Source organism: Amblyomma maculatum, chromosome 8 (assembly GCF_055883805.1).
Source record: "Amblyomma maculatum isolate TAMU_Amacu chromosome 8, ASM5588380v1, whole genome shotgun sequence".
NCBI lineage: Eukaryota > Metazoa > Arthropoda > Arachnida > Ixodida > Ixodidae > Amblyomma > Amblyomma maculatum.
The window spans coordinates 121303450-121327804 of NC_139351.1; the positions used below are offsets into that span (position 1 = coordinate 121303450).

The following is a 24355-nucleotide window of genomic DNA, read 5'->3' on the forward strand; positions in this document are numbered from 1 at the left end:
GGTGCTTTACGAACCATCAAATTCCGTCACAGACGCTCTCGCCCTGAGAGGCGGCTAAAAATTTCACTCAGCTTCCTGACAAAACTCCTCTTCGTGGTGGTGCAAGTTAATGAAGTTCTTTATATTTTTACATTGCGATTAGGCACCCCCAGAGAAGTGAAGCGAGATCCTTACGACCAACGTCGAGCCAATGTATCGGCATGGTAAACTCGACCTCAGGAGGGGGTGCTGAAAAGCATTTATTATATTTAAAGAGAGGTTGCTCAGGTGCGGCGTGATCGTCAGAGCCGCCCGCTCCTTTGCACGTGCAGCGCGCGGGCCCGGCGGCGTTCGCTTCTGCTGCTGCTTCGCTTCTATACATCGCACTCATGCTTCTTCTTCAGACACCTGGCAAACTTTATTCGTGCCGATGAACACCTCCACAAATATACAACAGCGCCTGACACAGTGCCACATAGTCTTCCAGTCCGCTGTCTACCCTTTCCCTCCCTCGCCTCCTTGAACCTCCCTTAAAACGCCCTCGACACCATCATGTCGTCTAGACCCGGCTGTAGTGTTCTTGAGTTTCGCAGACAGCCACAGAGGAGTCACGCGCGGGGGACAGTGTTTCGGCAGCGTTTCCTTGACGTTCGCAGACAGCCGTGCTACCATGCTTTACCGAGATTACACTCTGCAAACTAGGTTCAGGACATATCAGTCTAATCTGGCTTAGGATGAGAGCATAACCAAGCATAACAATGCTTTCGCTTGTATAACACGGCTTAGCTGAGCTAACCTGCACCCATTTTTTCACTGTCGGTAGATCTAACTTGTTTCCCTCCGCTATTCTTACTCAGAGTTGCCGTGCACGGCCGCAGGCTTCGTTGACGACTACACCGTGTTGACGACACAGAGGCCCCTGGTGCAATCTTATCTCTTTAACGTTTGCTGCGTGACTGTCAGGAGCCGGCGAAAGTATGTCGATTAGTGCAGCGGCGGCTTGCAGTGAAGTGCTGAACTTCATATTTTTTCACTTAAAACAGTGACATTTCAATGCAACTAGTTATCAGTTACTAGGAACGCCTCACTACGAAATTTACTCCTGAAAGCGCGGCACAACACAGATTTAGTGCGAATGCACTATTTAACAAAGTCGCCTTCAAGGATGTGCATGACTTGATCTTGAGTGTGACTTTGCCAGACCAAGCAGCAACAGCTCACCCGTAGTCAAGCGCCAATTGACGAGTTCATTGCAATGCACCCCCCCACCCCCCCCCCTCCCCCCAAGAAAAAGAAAAAGAAAAGGCTACACAGATGGAGGTGAGGACAGGGCCGCGTACCCGGCGTCTTTAATAGATTTCATCGGACGCTGACAAAGTCCGATCCGTCACGCCTAGGGATCATTATCGGATTAGCCGGACAACAGGATTGTCTCGCTCGTGTGGACTCGCCCGACGAGATGCGACTGGCATCTTGCTGCACGCTATGGTTACCTGAATAGGTCGTTAGACCATACCTTGGTCAGATCACGCCAGGATGGCGAGTGAGCCGGTCGAAGAAGCGCACCATGACCAGCGGGCTGAGCTGGAACAGAAGACGCCGTAAAAGCTAATCTGCCGATCCCGAAGACTTTGCTCAACGCAAGGAAGAGCTTACGAAAAAAACCGCAGAAACAACAGTCTGTGCTAACGGCTGAAACACCAGAACAAAGAACTGTTAATTCGCCTAGAGACTGATCGCAATCGCAAATATCTCTAGCGAGATGAACCACTACGAGAACGGCTCGCCAATTCTGATCTTTGCTTTAACACGTTGCCTAATGTGTGTATATCCAACAGCGTAACAAAATCAAAACTTAGAAAAAAAAATAAATAACGGATACCGACGAACAGCTAAACCGATGAAACCGTATTTTCGGACGTCTACTTCGGTTTAACCTTAGTTGAAACCCTACTGTTTTTTCTGACCTTGACAGTTGTTTCTGAAATATAGTATTTTTCGAACTAAGCAATGAGATACCGCATATTCAGAAATGTGGCGCAACGAACACAAACACAAGAGAAGATACACAACACACCGCATATTGTAGATAAGAGATGAAACATGTAGTGTTGCTCGCCAATGTCCCGAAAGAGAATTTAAAGAAAATTTGCAGAAATAGTATATTTGAGAAAATAATGAAATGCAACAAAAAAGTATCTCCGTTGCAAATTTGTTTCCTGTGTGGTTAAACACCGCAATGCGTATCTAATACGTCAAAATTTTCAAGCGCAATAAAAAAAAAAGTAGCTGATTTTTGTAAATGTTTCAGTGAAATGAACTATTGCAATCTTCTGAGAAATTAAAGGGCTATCACATGGCCAGGAAATTATTTTCGCCGAAGTTAAAGGCAATTACTTTAGCCGGTTCAAAAAGGAATTAAACTTTTATCGACTAGATCGGTGGGGGTCGAGTGAAAAATCTAGTACGTTTGGCATTAAATAACCCGTTAACAATTAGAAAGAGCGCTGTGAAAAGCTTTCATTCAGTTCCATTCAAGTACTGATGACAGAAGCGAAAACACGTCCCCCAAGCAAATGTCCGCAAGCGGCCCAGACGGCCCAGACATGGCAAAACTTTCCCGTCTCAAAAAGCGTCTTACATCGCTCGCTTCATCGGGAGCATTTGCGTCGACCCAGACGCAGACGGACGCAAAAGAAAAAGTCAGACAGCGACGCCGAAGTGCTTCGTCTTCGTGCATGTTCGTGCCCCGAAGTAAAAAAAAAGATATACTAAAGTGCTCCGTCATGGCTTCGGTCTGTGCACGTGGTCAAGAAGTGCGCAGCCGAACGGACACGTAAGCGATAGCGGTGCGAGAAAATTATCCAATCACCGCACATTCGACATTTTATCAGCGTCTGGCATGTGCCCCTGTTCAGATTCGTGACAAACCCGCTCCCGAGCAGGCATATCGTCTGCATCGCTGGTATTGCGCGACACGCTAGGTTCATCCTTTGTGACTTTCTGGACGCTGCCGGCTAGTTGCCATCTTCTCCATCCTCACGGACAGTTGGAAAGGCGGGCTCCTGACCAACTGAGGCACGGAAATAACTTCGAGCCAGGCCTTCGGCTTTTACGGTGAGTACTGGGTTAAGCCTCGCGGCGAGGACGGCTTGTTTCTGTGAAGCTATGCTCTTAACTCCCCACGTTGGATAACTGGCATTTTTGGCCTCAAAACTGTAACATGAAATTCGGGAAGCATTCTCGCGTGACTCCTCGATATCGGCGCGTCCTGCCATTTGTCGTATGCTCCTGGCTCTGCGTGATGCTGCTAAGCCTCTTTTGCTGCACACTCCAGGGAAAATTCCTTCACCGGCGTAGCATTGTCGGCGCCGTTGCGTTCCAGCTCCTTGGAATGATGCTCACATTACTCGCGTTTTTCCGTCGCGTTTGCCCTGAAATGTAGACAGAGAAGGCGCTGAAAGCAGATGTTAACGAGATGAAAGGAAAAGGGACAGTCGGCATAAAGCAGGCGAAAACTGGAAAGCGCGAGTTTGTCCTGCGTCGCCATCTTGCTCTCCTTCCTCCCGCGTAACCGCCAACTTGAGCCCCGCGTCGCCATCTTGCTTTCTTGTTGCTCACGCAACCTTTGCCTGCGAGTCATTGAACTAGATATGACAGCAAGGTCCGCGGCCGGCTCTGATTCCCCAATCCCTTCTGCGAAACTGAAAAAGTCCCTACACCGTCAGTCAGCCTGCCGAAAAAAAGAATAAAGTGGTTTTTGCGGGAAGCGGCGCGCGGAAAGCGTCCTAGGTTGCGCGTATGCCCGCTAGTGTGAGCATGCCTTCGTTTTTACTCAGTGTACGACTTGCATGCTTTCATGTTTTGCCGCGGGCTTTTAAGGCGAAACGTTTTTGTGTTTTTTGTGTGTGTTCCTGAGTGGCTGTAGAAAATGAGTGCCGAAAGTGTCGGCTAAAAATGTTTGCGAGTGAACGTCACGGTGTGCTGATTAATGATTGAAAATTAATATATTCCAGTTATGAAATTGGTAAGCATAATGGAATGTGATAAAATACGGCTTGTTAAGTAAACATTACATAGGGATAGTTATGACGGAGATAGCAAAATAAAAATGGTAGTGATTATAAGGTTGTGGCAAGAGGGTGGGGGGGGGGAGCTATCTAGCCATCCTGCGAGTAAAGCACGTACCCTTTCTTTTTTTCTCTTATCAGTGAAGTATGGGCTATGGTTGCGCAGCGCTTTAGAGCACTGAGCGCAATCGGCTTACTTGTACTACAGCCTTTGTGAAAAATTAGGGCCGGTCTTGAGGGGGAGCGCGCTGCGGCTGCGGGGCCGGAAGGTGGCGCTCCTGTTTCTCAAGCGCGCTCGCCACGGAAGAGTCAAGAGGGTGAGAGGTTGGGTCTCTCACTCTCGAGGACGCGAGGGAAGGAAAGTTGCGCTGGCTTCGCGACAGTGAGTGCGGCGTTCCGGCTATCACTTCTTTCGAGCTGATTTTGTGCGGAGGCCCTTCCATAGATTCAAAGCGCTGCGTCACTCTTGTCAGGCGTGCCGCATAAATGCCGCGCCCGGCGCGCGCTGTGCAAACGTCCACAAAAACAAACAAACAAAAAAAAGCTAGCTTTGCGCTCTGAAATAAAACATGCAGTACAGCGTCCAAGTGATTCCCCTTGCGATGTCTTTGTGAGCCTTGCGTTTTCCCCCAGTCGTATGTTTTGCGGAACTTATTTTATACTTCTTAGGTTCACTTGTGAATTCTCGACATTTTGGAGAGTGCAGATCCTCTGCCACAAGAAGTACCAGTATACTGCCACATGTGTGAAGGCGATCGCTCTTGAGATCACATTTGTTTCGTTCATTGAAAGGGTAGAAAAATCACGTTCTACAAGTATGCCTAGCTTTTCTAACGGGACCCCGTCGATGTAGATATTGTGGAAACTAGTATAGGGACAGTGAAAATGCCTCAACTCTGGCGACCACTTCTTTTTGTCTTCTGCTCAACCCATTGCTGCACTGCTAAATATAAAATGAAATTCAGTTGCCCATGGGCCCTCACGCTTACTAGCTTAACACCTGTAATATTCATATAATATGTAGCCTATAAGAGCTACACAGGAATCGGGAGTTTAATTGCACTTTTTTCTCCGCAACGTCATATTCGATCAGTTAAGTATTATGAAATGAAAAGACTTAGACCGAATAAACGAGAGGTTTGTTTACTGGAAGGTTTCCATCAAGAGTGCAAAGGACCCCGTCGATGTAGATATTGTGGAAACTAGTATAGGGACAGTGAAAATGCCTCAACTCTGGTGACCACTTCTTTTTGTCTTCTGCTCAACCCATTGCTGCACTGCTAAATATAAAATGAAATTCAGTTGCCCATGGGCCCTCACGCTTACTAGCTTAACACCTGTAATATTCATATATGTAGCCTATAAGAGCTACACAGGAATCGGGAGTTTAATTGCACTTTTTTCTCCGCAACGTCATATTCGATCAGTTAAGTATTATGAAATGAAAAGACTTAGACCGAATAAACGAGAGGTTTGTTTACTGGAAGGTTTCCATCAAGAGTGCAAATAAACTCCCGTTTCCTGTGCAGGTCTTATAGGTTGCATATTATGTGAGTTACTACGCTAGTAAGCGACATGGCATGGGTAACTGCATTTCATTTTATTTTGAGCAGTGCAGCAATGGTTTGAGCAGAAGACAAAAGTGGTCGCCAGAAGCGTTTTCACCATCCCTTTATTAATTTCCCAAACATCTACACCGACCCCGTTAGAAAAGCTAGGCGTATTCATAGAACGCAATGTTTCTATTCCTTCAAAGAACGAAGCAAATGTGACGTCGAGAGCGACAGCACCTTACTCTTTCAGACATGTGGCAGTGTACTGGGGTTCTTGTGGCAAATCATCTGCACTCGCCAAAATGTAGAGCCCTGAACTGAAGCCAAAGAAGTATAAAATGTGTTCGCGAAACATGTGACTTAGGGGAAACGCAAGACTCAGAAAGGCATCTTGCGCGCTGTACTACATGTTTTATTTCAGAGCGCAAGGCTAGCTTACGACCTTCCCTTTTTTCGCGGCTGAAACGCGCGAGAGCACTTCTAGACAGTCTTTTTACTCAAAAACAGTAGTGAAGGTAAAAATATGCACGCTTCAGTGTGGACGTTTCAACAGCGCGCGGCATTTATGCGGCGAGCCTGACGCTGTGCTCGCCGCATAAGCGCTTGGAAGCGCCTTCTCACAAAATCGTCTCGAAAGAACTGGTAGCCGGAACGCCGCACTCACTGTCGCGAAGCCTGCGCGAATTTCCCTCTCTCGCATTCTCGAGAGAGGCCCAACCTCTTCACCCTCCGCACTCTTGCAGCGAGCGCGCTCGATAAAGTCCCTTGCGCTCGAGAAACAGAAGCGCCACCACCCGGCCCCGCAGCCGCTCTTCGTAGTGGGCTGTATATTTTTGACGAAGGCTGTACGTTTTTTAGCGATAGCTTACACAGCTCTTGGAAATCAAACTAGCGCACTTCAAAACAAATACACAGGAAGAGAACGACAACACAGCGCTGACTTCAACTGGTTTTTATTAGAGAGTGACACAATATATATGTACGAAAAGTGGGCGTGTCTTTGTTTTGAAGTGCGCTAGTTTGCTTTCCAAGATGATTTACCAACTAGCCCGTTCTTCCACCCTTGCAACTTACACAGCTCGTTCGGTGGAAAAACCGTCTGAGTAGTAATAATACAGTCGGCACCACGTGCCGGAAATAATCGAGGCCGGCTTTAAAAATATCACCTAATGAGTGGTTCAAGTGATTGATTTATGTGTGATAGGCAGTGGTGAGTTAATGAAATCATTACAACTGATTTCTTAATTGATGAATGAAATGATCAGAATGAAAAGCCAATGCTTGATGCTAATTAAAAAAATGTAAAGTGTAATTGATTCATTCACTCCTGAACTTCCATTGCGTGGCTCTTTGCAGTTTTTAGACGTGAATTTTATATTGGGCGATGACCATGTCTGTTGGCAGTATGCACCGCGGGCACAGAAGGGCTGCCTTTTAAACGCGCCATAGCTAACCTTTACCGATATCGCTCAAGAGGAAAGTATACAACAGTTGCATCTTACCTGTACTAACCTATGGGGCTGAGAACTGGATTCCAATGGAAGGAAAGCGGAGCAGGGGGCGGCAGAAAGTTAGGTGGGCGGATGAGGCTAAGAAATTCGTAGGGTTAAGTGGATGCAGCTGGCACAGGACCGGGTTAATTGGAGGAATATAGGAGAGACCTCCCTGCAGTGGGCATTGTCCTCCTGGTGATGATTGGGGGAAATATGGAGGGACATAAAAGACAAAGAGAAAGGGGAATAAAAGGGCAGTACAAGTCACAATGTGAAATACCCGTTATGCGTTTTTATATAAGACCCTCATTGTGTCTTCCATGTTCTTTTCGTGTTCAGATTTTAAGGCTTTCCTTGGACAGTAGGTGGCGAGGACGGAATTGTATCCGCAAGTGTACGCACGAACTGTGAATCATCGTGTTATAAAGGCATAGCAATATAATGACATAAGCATTGATAGCTAAGTGATAGTGATAGCAAAATGATGACAATGGTGGTTACAAACAGCTCTGACAGCGCATGATGATACCGCATTTCGTGATTGTAGTATTAATGGTGGTAGTTGCTGTTAGTGATAGCCTTGATAAAATTACCGATGGTGATGACGATAGTCGTTAGCGATAGTTACTGGTAGAGATGATGGCAGTGATTGTTTGTTTAGTTATTTATTTGCAATACCTCAAAGACTCCAGGAGTACGGGTTTTTATGAGGGGTGGGCTTGACAGGATTATCGCGATTAACGAAAAACTTGGTCAATGGCGGTTTTGAAGGGGCTTAATGCGATTAGAATAGACGATGGTGTTAGCGGGACGATCGTTCCAGTCGATGGCTGTCCTTACAAAAAATTGTATTTAGGTGCGTTGTCGTTCGAGCATGTGTTCGTGCCAAGTGGGGCGGATGCGATTGAATGCCCGGTGAATCGACGTGATGGCTGTTGTGTTAGGTGATAAGGCAAGATTACGTTTATGAGATAAACAGTCTAGCTATTTTACCGTGGGCTTGTAAGCTTGGGAGACTGGCATTAGCTTTTATATTAGTGACGCTAGTATCGTGAGAGTAGTCGCAAAAGATAAATATAGCTGCACGGTTTTGGGTTGCTGCAATGGTTGATATTAGGTTTTAAAGATTTGAGCCCAACAGAGCACATGTGTCTTACAAGAGTTACATAAGCTTGCTGTTTTACGAAAGAAGGTGCCTGAGATCGGTTACGTCGAAGGAAGACAAGTGTGCGGTTAGCATTGTTATAGTAACGGATGTAATGTGGGAATACCATGCAAGATCACTGGAAATGGTAACACCTAAATATTTCAAAGAAAATACCCAGCAGATAGTATTTCTGTTTAGTAAGCAGTTGTGCGAAGAATAATGCTGGCGCCTGTAGAAAGTAATTATGGCCGTTTTGGTAACATCAAGGGTCATGTATTAGCCAAATTTGGCACAATTCCTCGACTTTTGCCAGATCGGCATGGTATCAGTAGGGTTATGTATGGAACGGTAAATAACAAAATCGTTGGCATAAAGACAGACATTAGAGGAGATGCAGCTGTATAGGTTTATTTGTGAAAGATTTAGTAGTAGTCGCTTGTGGGGAATATTTTTCGAAATTTAAAGAGTGCATCAATAGGAATATTTAGTACTAATATCGTTGGCTGTCACATGAAAGGTCTAAGTAAACCGTGCTAATTAGGATGGAAACATTTGATGATGAGGGCCTCAGCAATGTCGCAACCGGATATTGGAATGCCTGATTCGTTAGTTAAAAACACGCGTGTATTTGAACGTACTGGACTAATAACCTTCTAGAACTGTTTAGGGTTGTTGCGGATTAATAGTGGTAGTATCGATGAAAAGAATAACCGTTTAGATTTCACCAGGAGCGAGCGGGAAAGTTTTGATATAGAATAATTCTGCCATGCACGCGAGGTGTCAGTAGATTTTGCCGCTCGGAAGTGCGTTTATTTATTTTTTTTTATCGTTTAAGAGATGACGTAAATCATGGCGATGGCGAAATTTTTTCGCAACGATATACTTTTTGAACTGAATTTAATTGAAATTTTATTTGCACCAAGTACAGTGTACATAATACAGGTATTGCATTTTATTTTTAAGCATTGACCAGTTCACTTCAACTGAACGTTCTTTAAACTCGGAAAGGTTTTGGTTGATTTCGATTTTCGATGGTTTGCTTCGAAGTTGTAACTGCGACAACGGATCACGTAATTGATGCAAAATTGGAAGTCTTCAAACATGAGGATGGGCGCGTTTGTAAACTGAGAAGTTACAGCATGCATCGTGAAACTCGGAAACAAAATTATTGGTTGTGTCTAGGGTGCGGTAACAAACACCAATCCTTAAATGTGTATACGTGGTATTGCATCAGATGACAAGAATTCCTAGCGGAGAATTTATTAGGACACGAGTGCACATCAGATTGGGATGAGCAACGCCAGCGCTTCTCCGGTCGAAGTGGTCGTATCTAAAAATGTCGAAATCGGGAAAGCGGGACTTTACTTCGGAGGCATTAATAGATGTTTGTACAGTTTGCGTTAGATGACCTGATAAGAAGGCTTCTGACGTTAGTAAAAAGAAATGAAATGTGGCCGTAGTTCTGAAGTTGGGCTCATGTGGGTTGCAATTTCTTTATGTTAAGTGCTGATGACGATGACGACAGTAGTTAGTGATAGTGACGTGATGCTGATGGTGATAGCTATTACAGCAGTGGCGATGATAGTAATGACAGTATCACGTTAGCGGTGATTACCATGTCGTAGTTGGTGATAGTTTTAACGATGATAGCTGGTGTTAGTGATGGCGATAGTTCGTGACAATGGTGATGATGATAGTGATAGTATTACCGTTATGGGTTTGAAAAGAAAAAGGAATCTACATTTGCGCTCTTAAGCTGACTTAAGCGCAATCCTGTAATTTTTCATTCTGTCTCCTTAGCAGCCGTGGATTTTGGCCCTACCGTTTTCCGTTCGGCCAGCTGTTTTCAGGGATCCCGTGCGTTCCTGTTGCACGTAGTGCGCAATATTAATGCGAAAGTATTTTTTTTTCTCATGGTTGCCATGGATAAGATGTGCGACAATGAGACGCGTGCAGGAGATAACGACAATCAGAACGACAATAACAAGGTAATTTACAGCCGATAATTAGGTTGCAGAGGAATGATGGAATAAATATTGCTCGTATGCGTTTCCCGTGCAATTTTTCTGCCCTGCTATTACGTGTTTGTCGGAGCTCCCAGTGTAATTTTTCCTAATTCTGTTTGCTTGCATGTTCTGGTTACAGCACTGATTTGCTTCCAAGGATGCGTAGCCTTTGGCTGTGCCGTACTGCACACACCTGCTGTTCGTGCGCGCATCTGACGTGCTGCCAAGCTGCTGTCATATTTGCTGTCCTCCCCTGCAAGCAGTGACCGTTTTGATCGAGAGAGGAGTGCAGACGGAATCCTCGTCAAGCCTTGCCTTCAGCATCGAATATTCGACAGGTTCGCGTTTACGTTTCTATTGCAAACAGCCTTTACTTTTCCGAACTTGCGTGGGTTTTAGGGAACCTCATGCGTACAAACGGAACAAGATATCTCGAGCTCCCCACCGTGCATTCTTTCCATGCTCGCTGCCTCTTACACAGGTCGTTACAGCGACCGATTTGAAGCTTTAGAGTGCGTGCATGACATCCCATGTTTTCCCTGCAGGTTCCCCTGTTCCAAAAGGACGAATGCACATTGGCAGACCAGTGCTGTCGGCAAGGGTATGACCAGCAGATATACTTCAGCCATACTGGACACGGCACGTGCAACTTGTGACTTTCTGTTGTTGGCAGGTTTCCGCGACCTTCGTCATCCTCGCCATCCTCGCGTACCCCTGGGAGGCCAATTGCACTACTGACCGGCCACGAAAGATTATCTTCGAGCCAGGCCTACGGCATCGAAGGTGAGCGCGGGGCGAGGGCGGTTTGTGTCCGTGTAACCGTAATCTTAGCCGCTCATATTGGATTACTGGCATTTTTGCCATCAAAACAGTAAGATGTAAGTGTATAGTGGTTTCACGGACCGCCGCCATCGGGTCTTTTTTCCGTGACGGAAGCACGGCGGGAGATTTGAATCAGGGCGTCCGTTGGTTTAGCTGACACTAGGCAGGGTAGCTGGTGCAGGCATTGAGTCAGCGAGGAATCACCGTGGCTTGACTACTATTCCTCGCTGCCTCAAGGAAATCTAGCCAAAAAGCGCTAGTCCGCTGCTGTTTGCGTCACGGAATAAGTACCCGTTCCGAAAGCCTCTGTGGCCCGGCCACCATGTCGTGTCAAGAAACGAACGGGCACACAAGTGCCGTTGCACGACCTAATATTGGTGTTGTGTTGGCAGTGCACTGGTCTTACGTTTGGCCGGACATTTCGAGCACAGTGCCAATATTGGTCCAATGAATTGTGCTAGGGGGGACGGGGACCTATCATTGCACGACATGTGGTTTGTAGTCGCACATGGCTTCCGGAAAATCTCGCCATCTTCGTCGAGCAACTCTGAAGAACGGACGATGCCTGCGGTCTGCAGCACATCGTGTTTCCGCTGCAGCCAAGGTCAGTGCGGCAGTCTTTGTTATTTTGCGACGGGATCATGGGCCGCTGCTCCCCTTCGACACCAAGAAGCGGCTGCGACTTTTGCTACACGTCAGCGAGGGTGAGTGTACCCGATATCCGAGCGTTTTTGTGGTGCAAGCTGTGCTTTTTTTTTTCCAGAGTTGCATGTTAAACCAAACGACCCTACTGAGCAGGAAGAACTCTCGTGTCGTTCCTGGTGTTCTGCTATGACCTATACAGACATCTGTGCACCGTGCTATTCCTCGCGTGCTCCTGTCTCTGAGTGGCCCTACTATCCTTCGACATCACTGCTGCCGACAGGTTTGCAGCCGTTATAAGTTTTTACACCGTGTACAACTTACATGCTTCCTTTTATATTGTGTCGCAGGCTTTCTCTCTGTCTTCAAGCCATTCGTGGATTTTGGTTTCTCCGTGTTCCGTGCGACTGACCAGCTGCATTCGAGGCCCATGCATTCCAGCTGCGCGTCATGCCCAATATTTCTGCCCTACTGCTGTTTGCCCCTGGAGTGCTACAACACGTCAATTGGACGTATTACCAGAGGTAGCCTTCAGATTATATTTGCTTGCCCTTTCTGACTACAACTCTGCCTTCGCTATTGCAGATGTGTGGGTTTTGGTTCTACTCTACTGCACGACACGTGGACCTGCCTTTCGTTGCCATGCTCCAGAGGCGCCTGGAAGGCATCGAACTTCTTACCAACTGAGGAGTGCCAGGGAGGAGGAGGGCTTCAAGCCAGACATTCGGCATCAAATTTACTGCAGGTCTGTGCTTAAGTCTTGGTTGTAAGCAGCCTTTAGTTTTGCATGCTTGCATGTGTTCTCCAGTCAAGCACCTTCATGAGCTCGAGCAAAAGAGAGCTGGCATGAAAGGGAGCAAAAGGGAGCTTTCACCAGTTTCTGGGGCAGCCGGATTAGTGTCATTGGGCGCTTCAAGACCCGAGCACTCCTTCACGCTTTCCCTGCAGATTTCCTTCATTTTCTTCAGTGCCGTTGTCAGGAAGGACTGTGTGCTGCCATACCTTTGGCCGGTCGGCACAGACACACTTCCTGCAGCATATTCACGGTGTGCTCCTGCAGAAATGCTGTATTGCCAGATGCTGTCAGCGTAAGTACCTCGAATTTCATGCATCTGCCGTTGTTACAACTCCGTTTCTCTCTTTGCAGGGGAGCGAATTGTGGCTTATCCATACTATCGACATGATTGGGGCTTGCACCACTTGTGACTTCGGCATGGCGTCCATTGTCGGGACAGATTATCTACCCTGCATTCAAGGAACCTGCGATGCCAACCACACTGATCCTGCATATTACCGCATCCATTGAGCGACTTGTGTAAGTGACAGCTAGTTGGTATCGGTTGTTGCTCCCTCGTAGAAAAATGAATTTTAAAGCGCATGTATGCATGCAGGCTTTAGAAATGACTGTTGGTGTGTTATTTTCAGGCATGACAAATTGATGCAGCCGCCAGGCAGACCTATGCCCTTTGCCGTGGACACACACATATGACACATAATTTTCTGTTGAAAAAAGACAAACAGCAGTCCAAAAAATGTAGAGCGGAACTGTTAACCATGTTTTATTATCGTACACAGGCCTTGAAACACTAAGGAAAAAATATTTCACCCGAGTTTACAAAGAACGCATTCCTTTTCACCCAAAACTAACTTTGTTTTTAGGAGAAAATTGACTTCTTGATTTGTCTTGCGTTTTGATTTTTCTACAGGAATCAAATATCTAACACAAACTGTTGAATAAATGAAGCGTAATAAAAGAAACCAATTCTAACCTTGTGCTTGGCGCATCATAGCGTTAACTGCTTATGCGCCATTAAAGCCAACACAACACAACTTGAGGACTCGCATGCGTACGTGCGGAACAAGATAGCTCGAGCTCTCCACTGTGCATTCTTTCCATGTTCGCTGCCTCTTACACAGGCCGTTCCAGCGACCGGTTTGAAGCTTTTAGAGTGCGTGCATATGACATCCCATGTTTTCCCTGCAGGTTTCCCTGTTCCAAAAGGACGAATGCACATTGGCAGACCAGTGCTGTCGGCAAGGGTATGACCAGCAGATATACTTCAGCCATACTGGACACGGCACGTGCAACTTGTGACTTTCTCTCTGTTGTTGGCAGGTTTCCGCGACCTTCGTCATCCTCGCCATCCTCGCGCACCCCTGGGAGACCAATTGCACTACTGACCGGCCACGAAAGATTATCTTCGAGCTAGGCCTACGGCATCGAAGGTGAGCGCTGGGCGAGGGCGGTTTGTGTCCGTGTAACCGTAACCTTAGCCGCTCATATTGGATTACTGGCATTTTTGCCATCAAAACAGTAAGATGTAAGTGTATAGTGGTCTCACGGACCGTCGCCATCGGGTCTTTTTTCCGTGACGGAAGCACGGCGGGAGATATGCATCAGGGCGTCCGTTGGTTTAGCTGACACTAGGCAGGGTAGCTGGTGCAGGCATTGAGTCAGCGAGGAATCACCGTGGCTTGACTACTATTCCTCGCTGCCTCAAGGAAATCTAGCCAAAAAGCGCTAGTCCGCTGCTGTTTGCGTCACGGAATAAGTACCCGTTCCGAAAGCCTCTGTGGCCCGGCCACCATGTCGTGTCAAGAAACGAACGGGCACACAAGTGCCGTTGCACGACCTAATATTGGTGTTGTGTTGGCAGTGCACTGGTTTGGCCGGACATTTCGAGCACAGTGCCAATATTGGTCCAATGAATTGTGCTAGGGGGGACGGGGACCTATCATTGCACGACATGTGGTTTGTAGTCGCACATGGCTTCCGGAAAATCTCGCCATCTTCCTCGAGCAACTCTGAAGAACGGACGATGCCTGCGGTCTGCAGCACATCGTGTTTCCGCTGCAGCCAAGGTCAGTGCGGCAGTCTTTGTTATTTTGCGACGGGATCATGGGCCGCTGCTCCCCTTCGACACCGAGACGCGGCTGCGACTTTTGCTACACGTCAGCGAGGGTGAGTGTACCCGATATCCGAGCGTTTTTGTGGTGCAAGCTGTGCTTTTTTTTTCCAGAGTTGCATGTTAAACCAAACGACCCTACTGAGCAGGAAGAACTCTCGTGTCGTTCCTGGTGTTCTGCTATGACCTATACAGACATCTGTGCACCGTGCTATTCCTCGCGTGCTCCTGTCTCTGAGTGGCCCTACTATCCTTCGACATCACTGCTGCCGACAGGTTTGCAGCCGTTATAAGTTTTTACACCGTGTACAACTTACATGCTTCCTTTTATATTGTGTCGCAGGCTTTCTCTCTGTCTTCAAACCATTCGTGGATTTTGGTTTCTCCGTGTTCCGTGCGACTGACCAGCTGCATTCGAGGCCCATGCATTCCAGCTGCGCGTCATGCCCAATATTTCTGCCCTACTGCTGTTTGCCCCTGGAGTGCTACAACACGTCAATTTGCTACAACACGTCAATTGGACGTATTACCAGAGGTAGCCTTCAGATTATATTTGCTTGCCCTTTCTGACTACAACTCTGCCTTCGCTATTGCAGATGTGTGGGTTTTGGTTCTACTCTACTGCACGACACGTGGACCTGCCTTTCGTTGCCATGCTCCAGAGGCGCCTGGAAGGCATCACACTTTTTACCAAGGAAGGAGTGCCAGGGAGGAGGAGTGCTTCAAGCCAGGCATTCGGCATCAAATTTACTGCAGGTCTGTGCTTAAGTCTTGGTTGTCAGCAGCCTTTAGTTTTGCATGCTTGCATGTGTTCTCCAGTCAAGCACCTTCATGAGCTCGAGCAAAAGAGAGCTGGCATGAAAGGGAGCAAAAGGGAGCTTCCACCAGTTTCTGGGGCAGCCGGATTAGTGTCATTGGGCGCTCCAAGACTCGTGCACTCCTCCACGCTTTCCCTGCAGGTTTCCTTTCTTAATTGTCGTCAGTGCTGTTGGCAGGGAGGACTGTGTGCTGCCATAACTTTGGCCGGTCGGCACAGCCACGCTTCCTGCAGCATGTTCACGGTGTGCTCCTGCAGAAATGCTGTACTGCCAGATGCTGTCAGCGTAAGTATACCTCGAATTTCATGCATCTGCCGTTGTTACAACTCCGTTTCTCTCTTTGCAGGGGAGCGAATTGTGGCTTATTCATACTATCGACATGATTGGGGCTTGCACCACTTGTGACTTCGGCATGGCGTCCATTGTCGGGACAGATTATCTACCCTGCATTCAAGGAACCTGCGATGCCAACCACATTGATCCTTTATATTACCGCATCCATTGGGCGACATGTGTAAGTGACAGCTAGTTGGCATCGGTTGTTGCTCCCTCGTAGAAAAATGAATTTTAAAGCGCATGTATGCATGCAGGCTTTAGAAATGACTGTTTGTGTGCTATTTTCAGGCATGACAAATTGATGCAGTCGCCAGGTAGACCTATGTCCTTTGCCGCGGACACACACATATGACACATAATTTTCTGTTGAAAAAAGACAAACAGCAGTCCAAAAAATGTGGAGCGGAACTAACTGTTAACCATGTTTTATTATCGTACACAGGCCTTGAAACACTAAGGAAAAAATATTTCACCCGATTTTACAAAGAACGCATTCCTTTTCACCCAAAACTAATTTTCATTTTAGGAGAAAATTGACTTGTTGATTTGTCTTGCGTTTTGATTTTTCTACAGAAATCAAATCTCTTACACAAACTGTTGAATAATTGAAGCGTAATAAAAGAAACCAATTCTAACCTTGTGTTTGGCGCATCATAGCGTTAACTGCTTATGCGCCATTAAAACCAACACAACACAACTTGAGGACTCGCATGCGTACGAGCGGAACAAGATATTTCGAGCTCTCCACCGTGTATTCTTTCCATGCTGCCTGCTTTCACAGGCCGTTGCAGCGACCGGTTTGAAGATTTTAGAGTGCGTGCATGACATCCCATGTTTTCCCCTGCAGGTTCCCCTGTTCCAAATGGACGAATGCACATTGGCAGACCAGTGCTGTCGGCAAGGGTATGACCAGCAGATATACTTCAGCCATATTGGACACGGCACGTGCAACTTGTGACTTTCTCTCTGTTGTTGGCAGGTTTCCGCGATCTTCGCCATCCTCGCCATGCTCGCGCACCCCTGGGAGACCAATTGCACTACTGACCGGCCACGAAAGATTATCTTCGAGCCAGGCCTACGGCATCGAAGGTGAGCGCGGGGCGAGGGCGGTTTGTGTCCGTGTAACCGTAACCTTAGCCGCTCATATTGGATTACTGGCATTTTTGCCATCAAAACAGTAAGATGTAAGTGTATAGTGGTCTCACGGACCGTCGCCATCGGGTCTTTTTTCCATGACGGAAGCACGGTGGGAAGTATGGATCAGGGCGTCCGTTGGTTTAGCTGACACTAGGCAGGGTAGCTGGTGCAGGCATTGAGTCAGCGAGGAATCACCGTGGCGTGCCTACTATTCCTCGCTGCCTCAAGGAAATCTAGCCAAAAAGCGCTAGTCCACTGCTGTTTCGTCACGGAATAAGTACCCGTTCCGAAAGCCTCTGTGGCCCGGCCACCATGTCGTGTCAAGAAACGAACGGGCACACAAGTGCCGTTGCACGACCTAATATTGGTGTTGTGTTGGCAGTGCACTGGTTTGGCCGGACATTTCGAGCACAGTGCCAATATTGGTCCAATGAATTGTGCTAGGGGGGACGGGAACCTATCATTGCACGACATGTGGTTTGTAGTCGCACATGGCTTCCGGAAAATCTCGCTATCTTCGTCGAGCAACTCTGAAGAACGGACGATGCCTGCGGTCTGCAGCACGTCGTGTTTCCGCTGCAGCCAAGGTCAGTGCGGAAATCTTTTTTTTTTTTTTCGCGGCGGCAGCAATGGTGAGTATGCCCGATATGCTGACGTTTTTGTGGTGCAGACTACCTTTCTTTCCCCCAGATTTGCGTGTCTGAGCGGGAAGCACTCCCGTGTCTTCCTGGAGCTCTACTACGGCCTATTCAGTGCACCGTGCTGTTCCTCGAATGCTCCTGTCTCTGCGTGGTCCTACTGTCCTATGTCATCACTGCCGCCGACAGGTTTGCAGCCGTTGTAAGTTTTTACACCGTGTAAAACTTGCATGCTTCCGTTTATATTTTGTCTCAGGTTTTCTTCATGTCTTCAAGCCATCCGTGGATTTTGGCTTTCCTTTGTTTCATGTGACCGACCAGCTGCATCCTAGGCCCATACATTGCGGCAGCGCGTCGTGCGCAATATTTCTGCCCTGCTGCTACATGCCCCTGGATGCTGCAACACGTCACTTGGACGCTCCCAGAGTAAGCCCTCGGATTATATTTGCTTGCGCCTTCAGACTTCAGCTCTGCCTTCGCTATCGCAGATGTGTGGGCTTTGGTTCTACCGTACTGCACGACGCGTGGACCTGCCTTTCGTTTCCATGCTCCAGAGGCGCCTGGAAGGCATCGCGCTTTTTACCGAGGGAGGAGTGCAGGCGGAATCATCTTCAAGCCAGGCATTCGGCATCAAATTTACTGCAGGTCTGTGCTTAAGTCTCGGTTGCAAGCAGCCCTTATTTTTGCGCGCTTTCATGTGTTCTCCAGTCAAGCGCGCGCTTGCATGTGTTCTCCAGTCAAGCACCTTCATGAACTCGAGCAAAAGAGAGCTGACATGAATGGGAGCAAAAGGGTGCTTTCAACAGTTGCTGCGACAACCGGATTAGTGTCGTTGGGCGCTGCAAGACTCGTGCACTCCTCCACGCTTTCTCTGCAGGTTTCCCTTCTTTGTCTTCAGTGCTGTTGGCAGGGAGGACTGTGTGCTGCCATACCTTTGGCCGGTTGGCACAGACACACTTCCTGCAGCATATTCACTGTGTGCTCCTACAGACATGCTGTACTGCAAGATGCTGACAGCGTAAGCACTTCGAATTTCATGCACCTGTTGTTGTTACAACTCCGTTTTTACCTTTGCAGGTGATCGAATTGTGGCTTCTGCATACTATCGACATGATTGGGGTTTGCACCACGTACGACTTCGGCATGGCGTCCATTGTCGGGACAGATTATCTACCCTGCATTCAAGGCACCTGCGATGCCAACCTCATTGACCCCGCATTTTACCGCATACATTGCGCGACTTGTATAAGTGACAGCTAGTTCGCATCGGTTGTTACTCTTTGGTGGATAGATGGATTGTAAAGCGCATATGTTCATGCAGGCTGCAGAAATGACTGTTGGTGTGCTGTTTTCACGCATAAGAAATGATGCAGCTGACAGGTAGACCTATGCCCTTTGAAGTGGACGAAAGAGAGCAGTGAGAGAGTGAACACTCAACAGCGCCTACCGCCCGTCGTACCAGCCGCCGGCTGCAAGGCCTTCTAGCGAAGTGTGCTTCACAACTAAGCCTTACCTCAGACGGAATGTCACTCACGACGTCCAGACAAATTGCGGCTTATCAGACTGCAAGTTCCCTATTCGTCGTCCACTCGTCGCGCACTCCAAGATGTTTCCACGGCCACCCCTTTGAGGATACGCCAAAGAGTGGCTCGATCACTATGATCGTGTGATCGTAAGTGAGTGGAACGGCTACCGTGAGTTGCAGCATAAGCATCCCACTTTTGAGGACTCAATCATTAAAACCTGGTTTGAGAACCATGATTTGGCCCATGTGACCTGACTGGAATTTCGAAGTTATCTTCTGCATAACGATGATAACCCCGAGTGGAAAGAAAAAGCTGAATAAGCTCTTCTTCAGAGGCCTAAGGAGAGCGTAGAGATGTTGTGCAGGACATGACACTTTTTCGATGCGCTGGCCCGGCAATGACCGAAACCAAGGAGGTGTGCTTCTCAATGCACGGTCTGAAGGAACAGCTGATTGCCGATTTCCTATGCAGTCCACCCATAATAGTGAATAAATGTCCACGAAGCTACGCCATGGAACGGGCGCTGCAGCGATGAGCCACTTAGTATGCCGCGCGCTGGAACTCTCAATCATCGATTGCCTTGGCCTGCTACGAGAGAATAATGCTACGAATGTTGAGAGTGCCTCTAGCCCCCTTATACCACTGTTTCCATAGTTATTCGTGATGAACTACGGCAAATGGGGGAGCCACTGCCGCTTCCCAACTCCAGGCTTTTCATACAATGAAGCACTGCGCTCTCCTGTGGCTACCCCGAATCACTTTTCTCTAAAGCCCGAAACATCTCTGTAGTGGTTCTAAACCTTAGAAACCATCGACCAGGCAAGTCAGACTGCACAGAAGGCGGCTATTTGGTGGGCTTCTCACAAACGCCACAATCTTTTTATTAATACCGCGAGCCGTGTAATCTATAATGTAACTGCTCTTACCGTTGGATGATCCTGCAAAAGTCATGACTGACGCTCCTCGTCCTCATTATATGGAGAACGACCGCAAGAAATCTAGTATCTCATCGGTCGCTTCTCTTCTCTCAATTCAACAAGGCTATAGTCCAGGTCGCTTTCTCTTCGACGGTTTTCACCAAATTGCCCTTTCCTCAAAACCAGCCAGGAACAGTTCTCCCAGTTCGCATCCTGAAATCAAGAACAGCGACCTCTCGAGGCATAGTCATTGCTGATCACATTTTCGAGCTTCGGTCAGGCTGATTATCAGAACTAAGAACGGCTTCATTCCATTCCACGCGTAACGTCACTTCCAAGTCATTACACCTCATAAGAACCCTTCGCGGGTAGCCTACTATTACATCGCATATCAAAATGGGCATTCGCAAAGTTCTCGTTGCAGCGAAAGAAACTGTTCACTGTTCAACTGTCTTGTCGCCCAGCACACCAACAAGCACTCAATCTGGCTTTCTGACAACTCGGCTAGACTTGGTCGTTTGTTGCTACTTGTTTCTTGGTGCATGCAGTTGAACACAGGGGCCGAGTTTCTGATAACTGTGGTACAGTGGGTGCAACCAGGGTCTCTTGAGGTGCTACCAAGTTTTTTATGGAAGCGTGAACTTGTGCCTATTAGGTGTATTTCGCTGAAACACCTTGTTGTGGGTCTAAACCTGATATGACGTTCATTCCGGCACAGTGGTAATGAATGCTGCGTTGGATTCGATCTCTGGATTCAGACTTGACACGGCCAGTTTTCGGAGTTTTCTGAACGGCATGATGGTTGTCATAGTGCCGTTTCTGCCTTTACGTGATTTCAACACCTCATGAGTGCCATTCCTACAGGTTCAATGCTTCTGGCTCAAGCAGGTTTAGAATGCAAGGTGTACAGGACCGGAACCTCCTATCCATTAGGGTTTGTGCAGGGCTGTAACCTGTGGGCTCAGGTGTGTTTCTGTAGTTCAGCAACTCCAAGTAGGAATCTTGTGCTGTGTTAAGCATGGCCGCATAGGGAGAACTGTAGAATTTAATGTGACTGAACTGACCGGAAGTTGCAAATCGACTCAACTCTGAGCACTGTGGACCATCGTCGCTGACCACTCTGGCTGGCACACAATGTACCTCGAGAAACAGTGAATAAGTGTTTTTGCCACTGGAAGGTCTACTGCAAGTTTCTGCCTGGGAGTTTTGGCGTGCTTGAAGGTGTCATTGCTTCTGAAAACCGTGCTTGGAACACGCACAAACTGCACACTTCACCAGTTCTGCAAGTGCACTGCTCACTCCTGGCCATCAAATGGATTCTGGCATGATTGGCGGAGCAGCGTTTTCTCTTACTCGGCCCGCTGGAATTTCTCTCCCTTTAAAACACTACGTGGCCAAGTTGAGAGACCGAGCTCGGATTCCAGTACATTTCGCGATTTTTTTTCTCCCCTTCTTTCCTCCCATCTCCCGAATTTTCCCTCTAGCAATTCCGTGGCTGCCGTCGATCTCGTTGTCTACACTGGGACGTAATCTTCGAGCCTCTTGCATAGTTCCCTTTCACTGATTTTATAATCGCCGGTGCCATGTGAGAAATCATTAGGCTCTGCTGCGCGCGGAGGTTAGTCCACGAATGATTCTCCCAACTTGAATGACTGTGTCTCCGTCTTGCACGCGATAATGCTTCAGTTGTCTTCGCGTGGCAAGTCGAGCATCATCGTATCAGGTTTTTCTTTTGAGATAATAAACATGATTTTGTTGACGTTTGCATGAACAATCTCTGCATGGTCCGTCGTAGAGCGGTCATAGTCTGGCATCTCTTGCTCCTTTTTGGTACCATATGTTGTCTCCAGGCGGTGTTTAGCGTCGTTCGTGGGATTCATTTTTCGTAGGTTGTCTCTCAGTGTAGCATTAGCTTGGGCACGTTTTGCTTAATTGTCGATTGGGTCCTCTAGTATGTTCGTACCATTGTCCAGTGGCATGCAAGCAATTGAAAATAGTTCAAATGGTGAGCTTTGTATTCCAAAGTGAGGCTGGTTGTTTCCCTGATATGTCCTCTTGCATATGCTCGCTGCAGTGGCCAATGTCGCTGTTCATTTTTTTCCTTTGCAGCGCGAACTGGCTTTTGCCAAACGTGAGAACATTCTGTCGATGACCGGAGTACGTGTTCTGTGGATTTATCAGGTACGGCACGTTGACAAATCGTGTTCTCAAGTTAACAGCGGTTATAAAATGTTTGACGCTGCTGGAATTTCAACGGTATGTGTAACGTCGCCGTGACCTTCGTTCTAAAGGTACAATTTTTGCATATTTTGCTTCAGAAGTTCTGGTATTCCAGTACGGTTTATCGTTTTCTCCGTTACTCGTCACGTTAGAGTTTGCCGTAGACAAGCTTGTATGGTGTCCAGTTTGCCTGCGATTTTTTTTTTTTTCTGGAAGATTGTCGCAAATTTCGGGTCAGCTCGTCGTGAGCTCTTCGGCCTTGATGGTGAAGAATCCATGTGAGTCTTCAGGTGTTCTTGAAGATCTACCGGCCACTACGCTTGTCTTTCTGCAGTGATGTATGGCTGATGCTGAAGATGTAAGACGTCAGGTCTAGCAGAATGCGGGTGGAACGTCTATATTTTCCCTTGCCATTATGTGCGAAACGGCCCAGTAGTCCGTATAAAAATTCGATGATGCACACTTTGTTTCCGTAGCCAAATGCTGTGTACGAAACGTCGACGTACACTCCCGTCGGAAGCGATGGGTCGAAGCTAGCGAGTGTGGATGTTTGCGATAAAATATTTTTGAACTGGTCCAGAGCTGCTTGACGTTCCGTAGTCCATATTATCAAGATGTCCTTTTTCGTCATACTTCTTTATGATTGGGTTACCATTTCTTGATATACCTGCTGTCATTTCTGAATTGGTGGACACTACATATCGAGATATTATGGCAGCAAGGAAAGGGATGAACTGCGTTCCGAAGTGGCATTGTTGAAGTATTCCCTCAGTCCTATGATTCTGCAGGGTTTTGAGCACTTCTCTGGCAGTGTTGATGTGCTTCCCGGCTTGTATGTGAAAATGCAGGTGCCGTCCATATAGAGAATAACGACCTTTGTCGGTCAAGTGGCTGTAAGCCTCTTTACATGGTTTGATAGTGCCGTGCACAGTTCAAAAAAGCATACCATTCTTGTCTCTGTAGGTGTACCGATAGTGATTCGTGATTGTGGCCCGTCGGTAGGTACACCCGAGGTTCGAAAACGTCATTCGAGCCTGATGCCTTGTTCGTTTTCCACATCGATGTTGTGCTTTGTGGCGAACCCTCAACAGTCGAACCTGCACCCGGAGATCCGTCGTTTCGATCCCATTCATGATGGCTGCAAGAGTTTTTTTTTTTTACCACGTGATTCTGCTTTTACGGTGCAGTTTTTATGCTCCTTATTGGCTCTTGCCTCTTTTCCACGTGCTGTAGTTGCTTCCTGCTATTCAGTTCGTGTCCGTTTGTAAACAATCTTTGGTGCAGTAGTCTCCATGTACAGAGCGTGGAGGTATCTGCCGGTAGACGTCTGCAATGTGTCGCGATCGTGGCATTGTAGTCTTGATAGGGGGTTGGATTTTCGCATGGTTGAGGAATAGTTCAATATCTCGATGTTCCAGCTCCTAAACGCATACAGTGCAGGAAGTCGCTGATGGTGCTACGTCGGAAATAGCTGCGAGCATGGGTTTTGCAGTATATCTGATCGTACTCCCTGAATGAGCAAGTCCAGCGCATCGTCGTTGAAAGGACGTATGGTGCACGTTTGATGCGTCGGAGAAGCGCGTAGATGTCGGTCCCGCTTTCGCTATTTTGTTGCGCTCTAGAGTTCACTGACGCAGCCCATGTCAGAAGAGTATACCTGTTTGTCAATTTCTTCGTTCAGCGTTTTTTCCCATAAATTCAGCGTTTTTGCCCTGACGATCCTTCTGTTGTCCTTAGCGTGATATCTGTGGCGTACTTGACCTGCTCGATATTTTATAGATCTTTCTTCATTTTACACTGCTGCTGTATTGAATACCAGGGGTGATACCACTTAGCCATGAGGGGTTCGATTATTTGTTTATTTTAAGGTTGTCTGATCTTGTGTTGCCAAGTCCTATTATCGCCGTTCTTTCGGTTTGGAAACCCATTATGTATTCGAAGGTCCTACTTCGGCATCCAAAATTGCTTAGACATTCTTTGATCGCGGCATGTCCCAAAATAGCTGGGTGTGGCGTTTGCGGACCGGACGGGCGAAGAGAGCGGACGCGTCCACGAAGCCAGACGAACTCTGCCGTTGCATGATCGCGCGCGCGGCTGAATAAGACCGACGGAGACTCTCTCCAATAAACGGTTAACCCTTTAGTC

At 47.5% G+C, this 24355-nt stretch overlaps 2 protein-coding genes across 2 annotated transcripts; both read left to right on the forward strand.

Moving 5' to 3' along the window:
• The first annotated feature begins 2914 nt into the window (after nt 1–2914).
• Nucleotides 2915–15093, forward strand: LOC146182380 (uncharacterized). Its single transcript, XM_084577473.1, has 11 exons — nt 2915–3096; nt 10388–10586; nt 10794–10849; nt 10922–11995; nt 12063–12236; nt 12298–12457; nt 12661–12800; nt 12860–13027; nt 13697–13752; nt 13829–14894; nt 14962–15093. Exons 4-8 carry the CDS (start codon nt 11902–11904, stop codon nt 12916–12918), a joined length of 627 nt encoding a protein of 208 aa, XP_084433599.1. The 5' UTR covers nt 2915–3096; nt 10388–10586; nt 10794–10849; nt 10922–11901; the 3' UTR covers nt 12919–13027; nt 13697–13752; nt 13829–14894; nt 14962–15093.
• Nucleotides 15094–16616: 1523 nt separating this feature from the next.
• On the forward strand, nt 16617–23362 carry LOC146182381 (uncharacterized). Its single transcript, XM_084577472.1, has 6 exons — nt 16617–16675; nt 16752–17749; nt 17869–17973; nt 18036–18192; nt 18425–18565; nt 18625–23362. Exons 2-6 carry the CDS (start codon nt 17340–17342, stop codon nt 18805–18807), a joined length of 996 nt encoding a protein of 331 aa, XP_084433598.1. The 5' UTR covers nt 16617–16675; nt 16752–17339; the 3' UTR covers nt 18808–23362.
• The last annotated feature ends 993 nt before the right edge of the window (nt 23363–24355 follow it).

Bases quoted from the DNA above. Each gene is read 5' to 3' on its own strand.
- LOC146182380 (XM_084577473.1), top strand. From the start codon at position 11,902: ATGACCTATACAGACATCTGTGCACCGTGCTATTCCTCGCGTGCTCCT. The intron at 11,996-12,062 runs GTTTGCAGCCGT...ATTGTGTCGCAG, and splicing joins GACATCACTGCTGCCGACAG to GCTTTCTCTCTGTCTTCAAG. The intron at 12,801-12,859 runs GTAAGTACCTCG...CTCTCTTTGCAG, and splicing joins TATTGCCAGATGCTGTCAGC to GGGAGCGAATTGTGGCTTAT.
- LOC146182381 (XM_084577472.1), top strand. From the start codon at position 17,340: ATGAATTGTGCTAGGGGGGACGGGAACCTATCATTGCACGACATGTGG. The intron at 18,193-18,424 runs GTCTGTGCTTAA...CTTTCTCTGCAG, and splicing joins CGGCATCAAATTTACTGCAG to GTTTCCCTTCTTTGTCTTCA. The intron at 18,566-18,624 runs GTAAGCACTTCG...TTACCTTTGCAG, and splicing joins TACTGCAAGATGCTGACAGC to GTGATCGAATTGTGGCTTCT.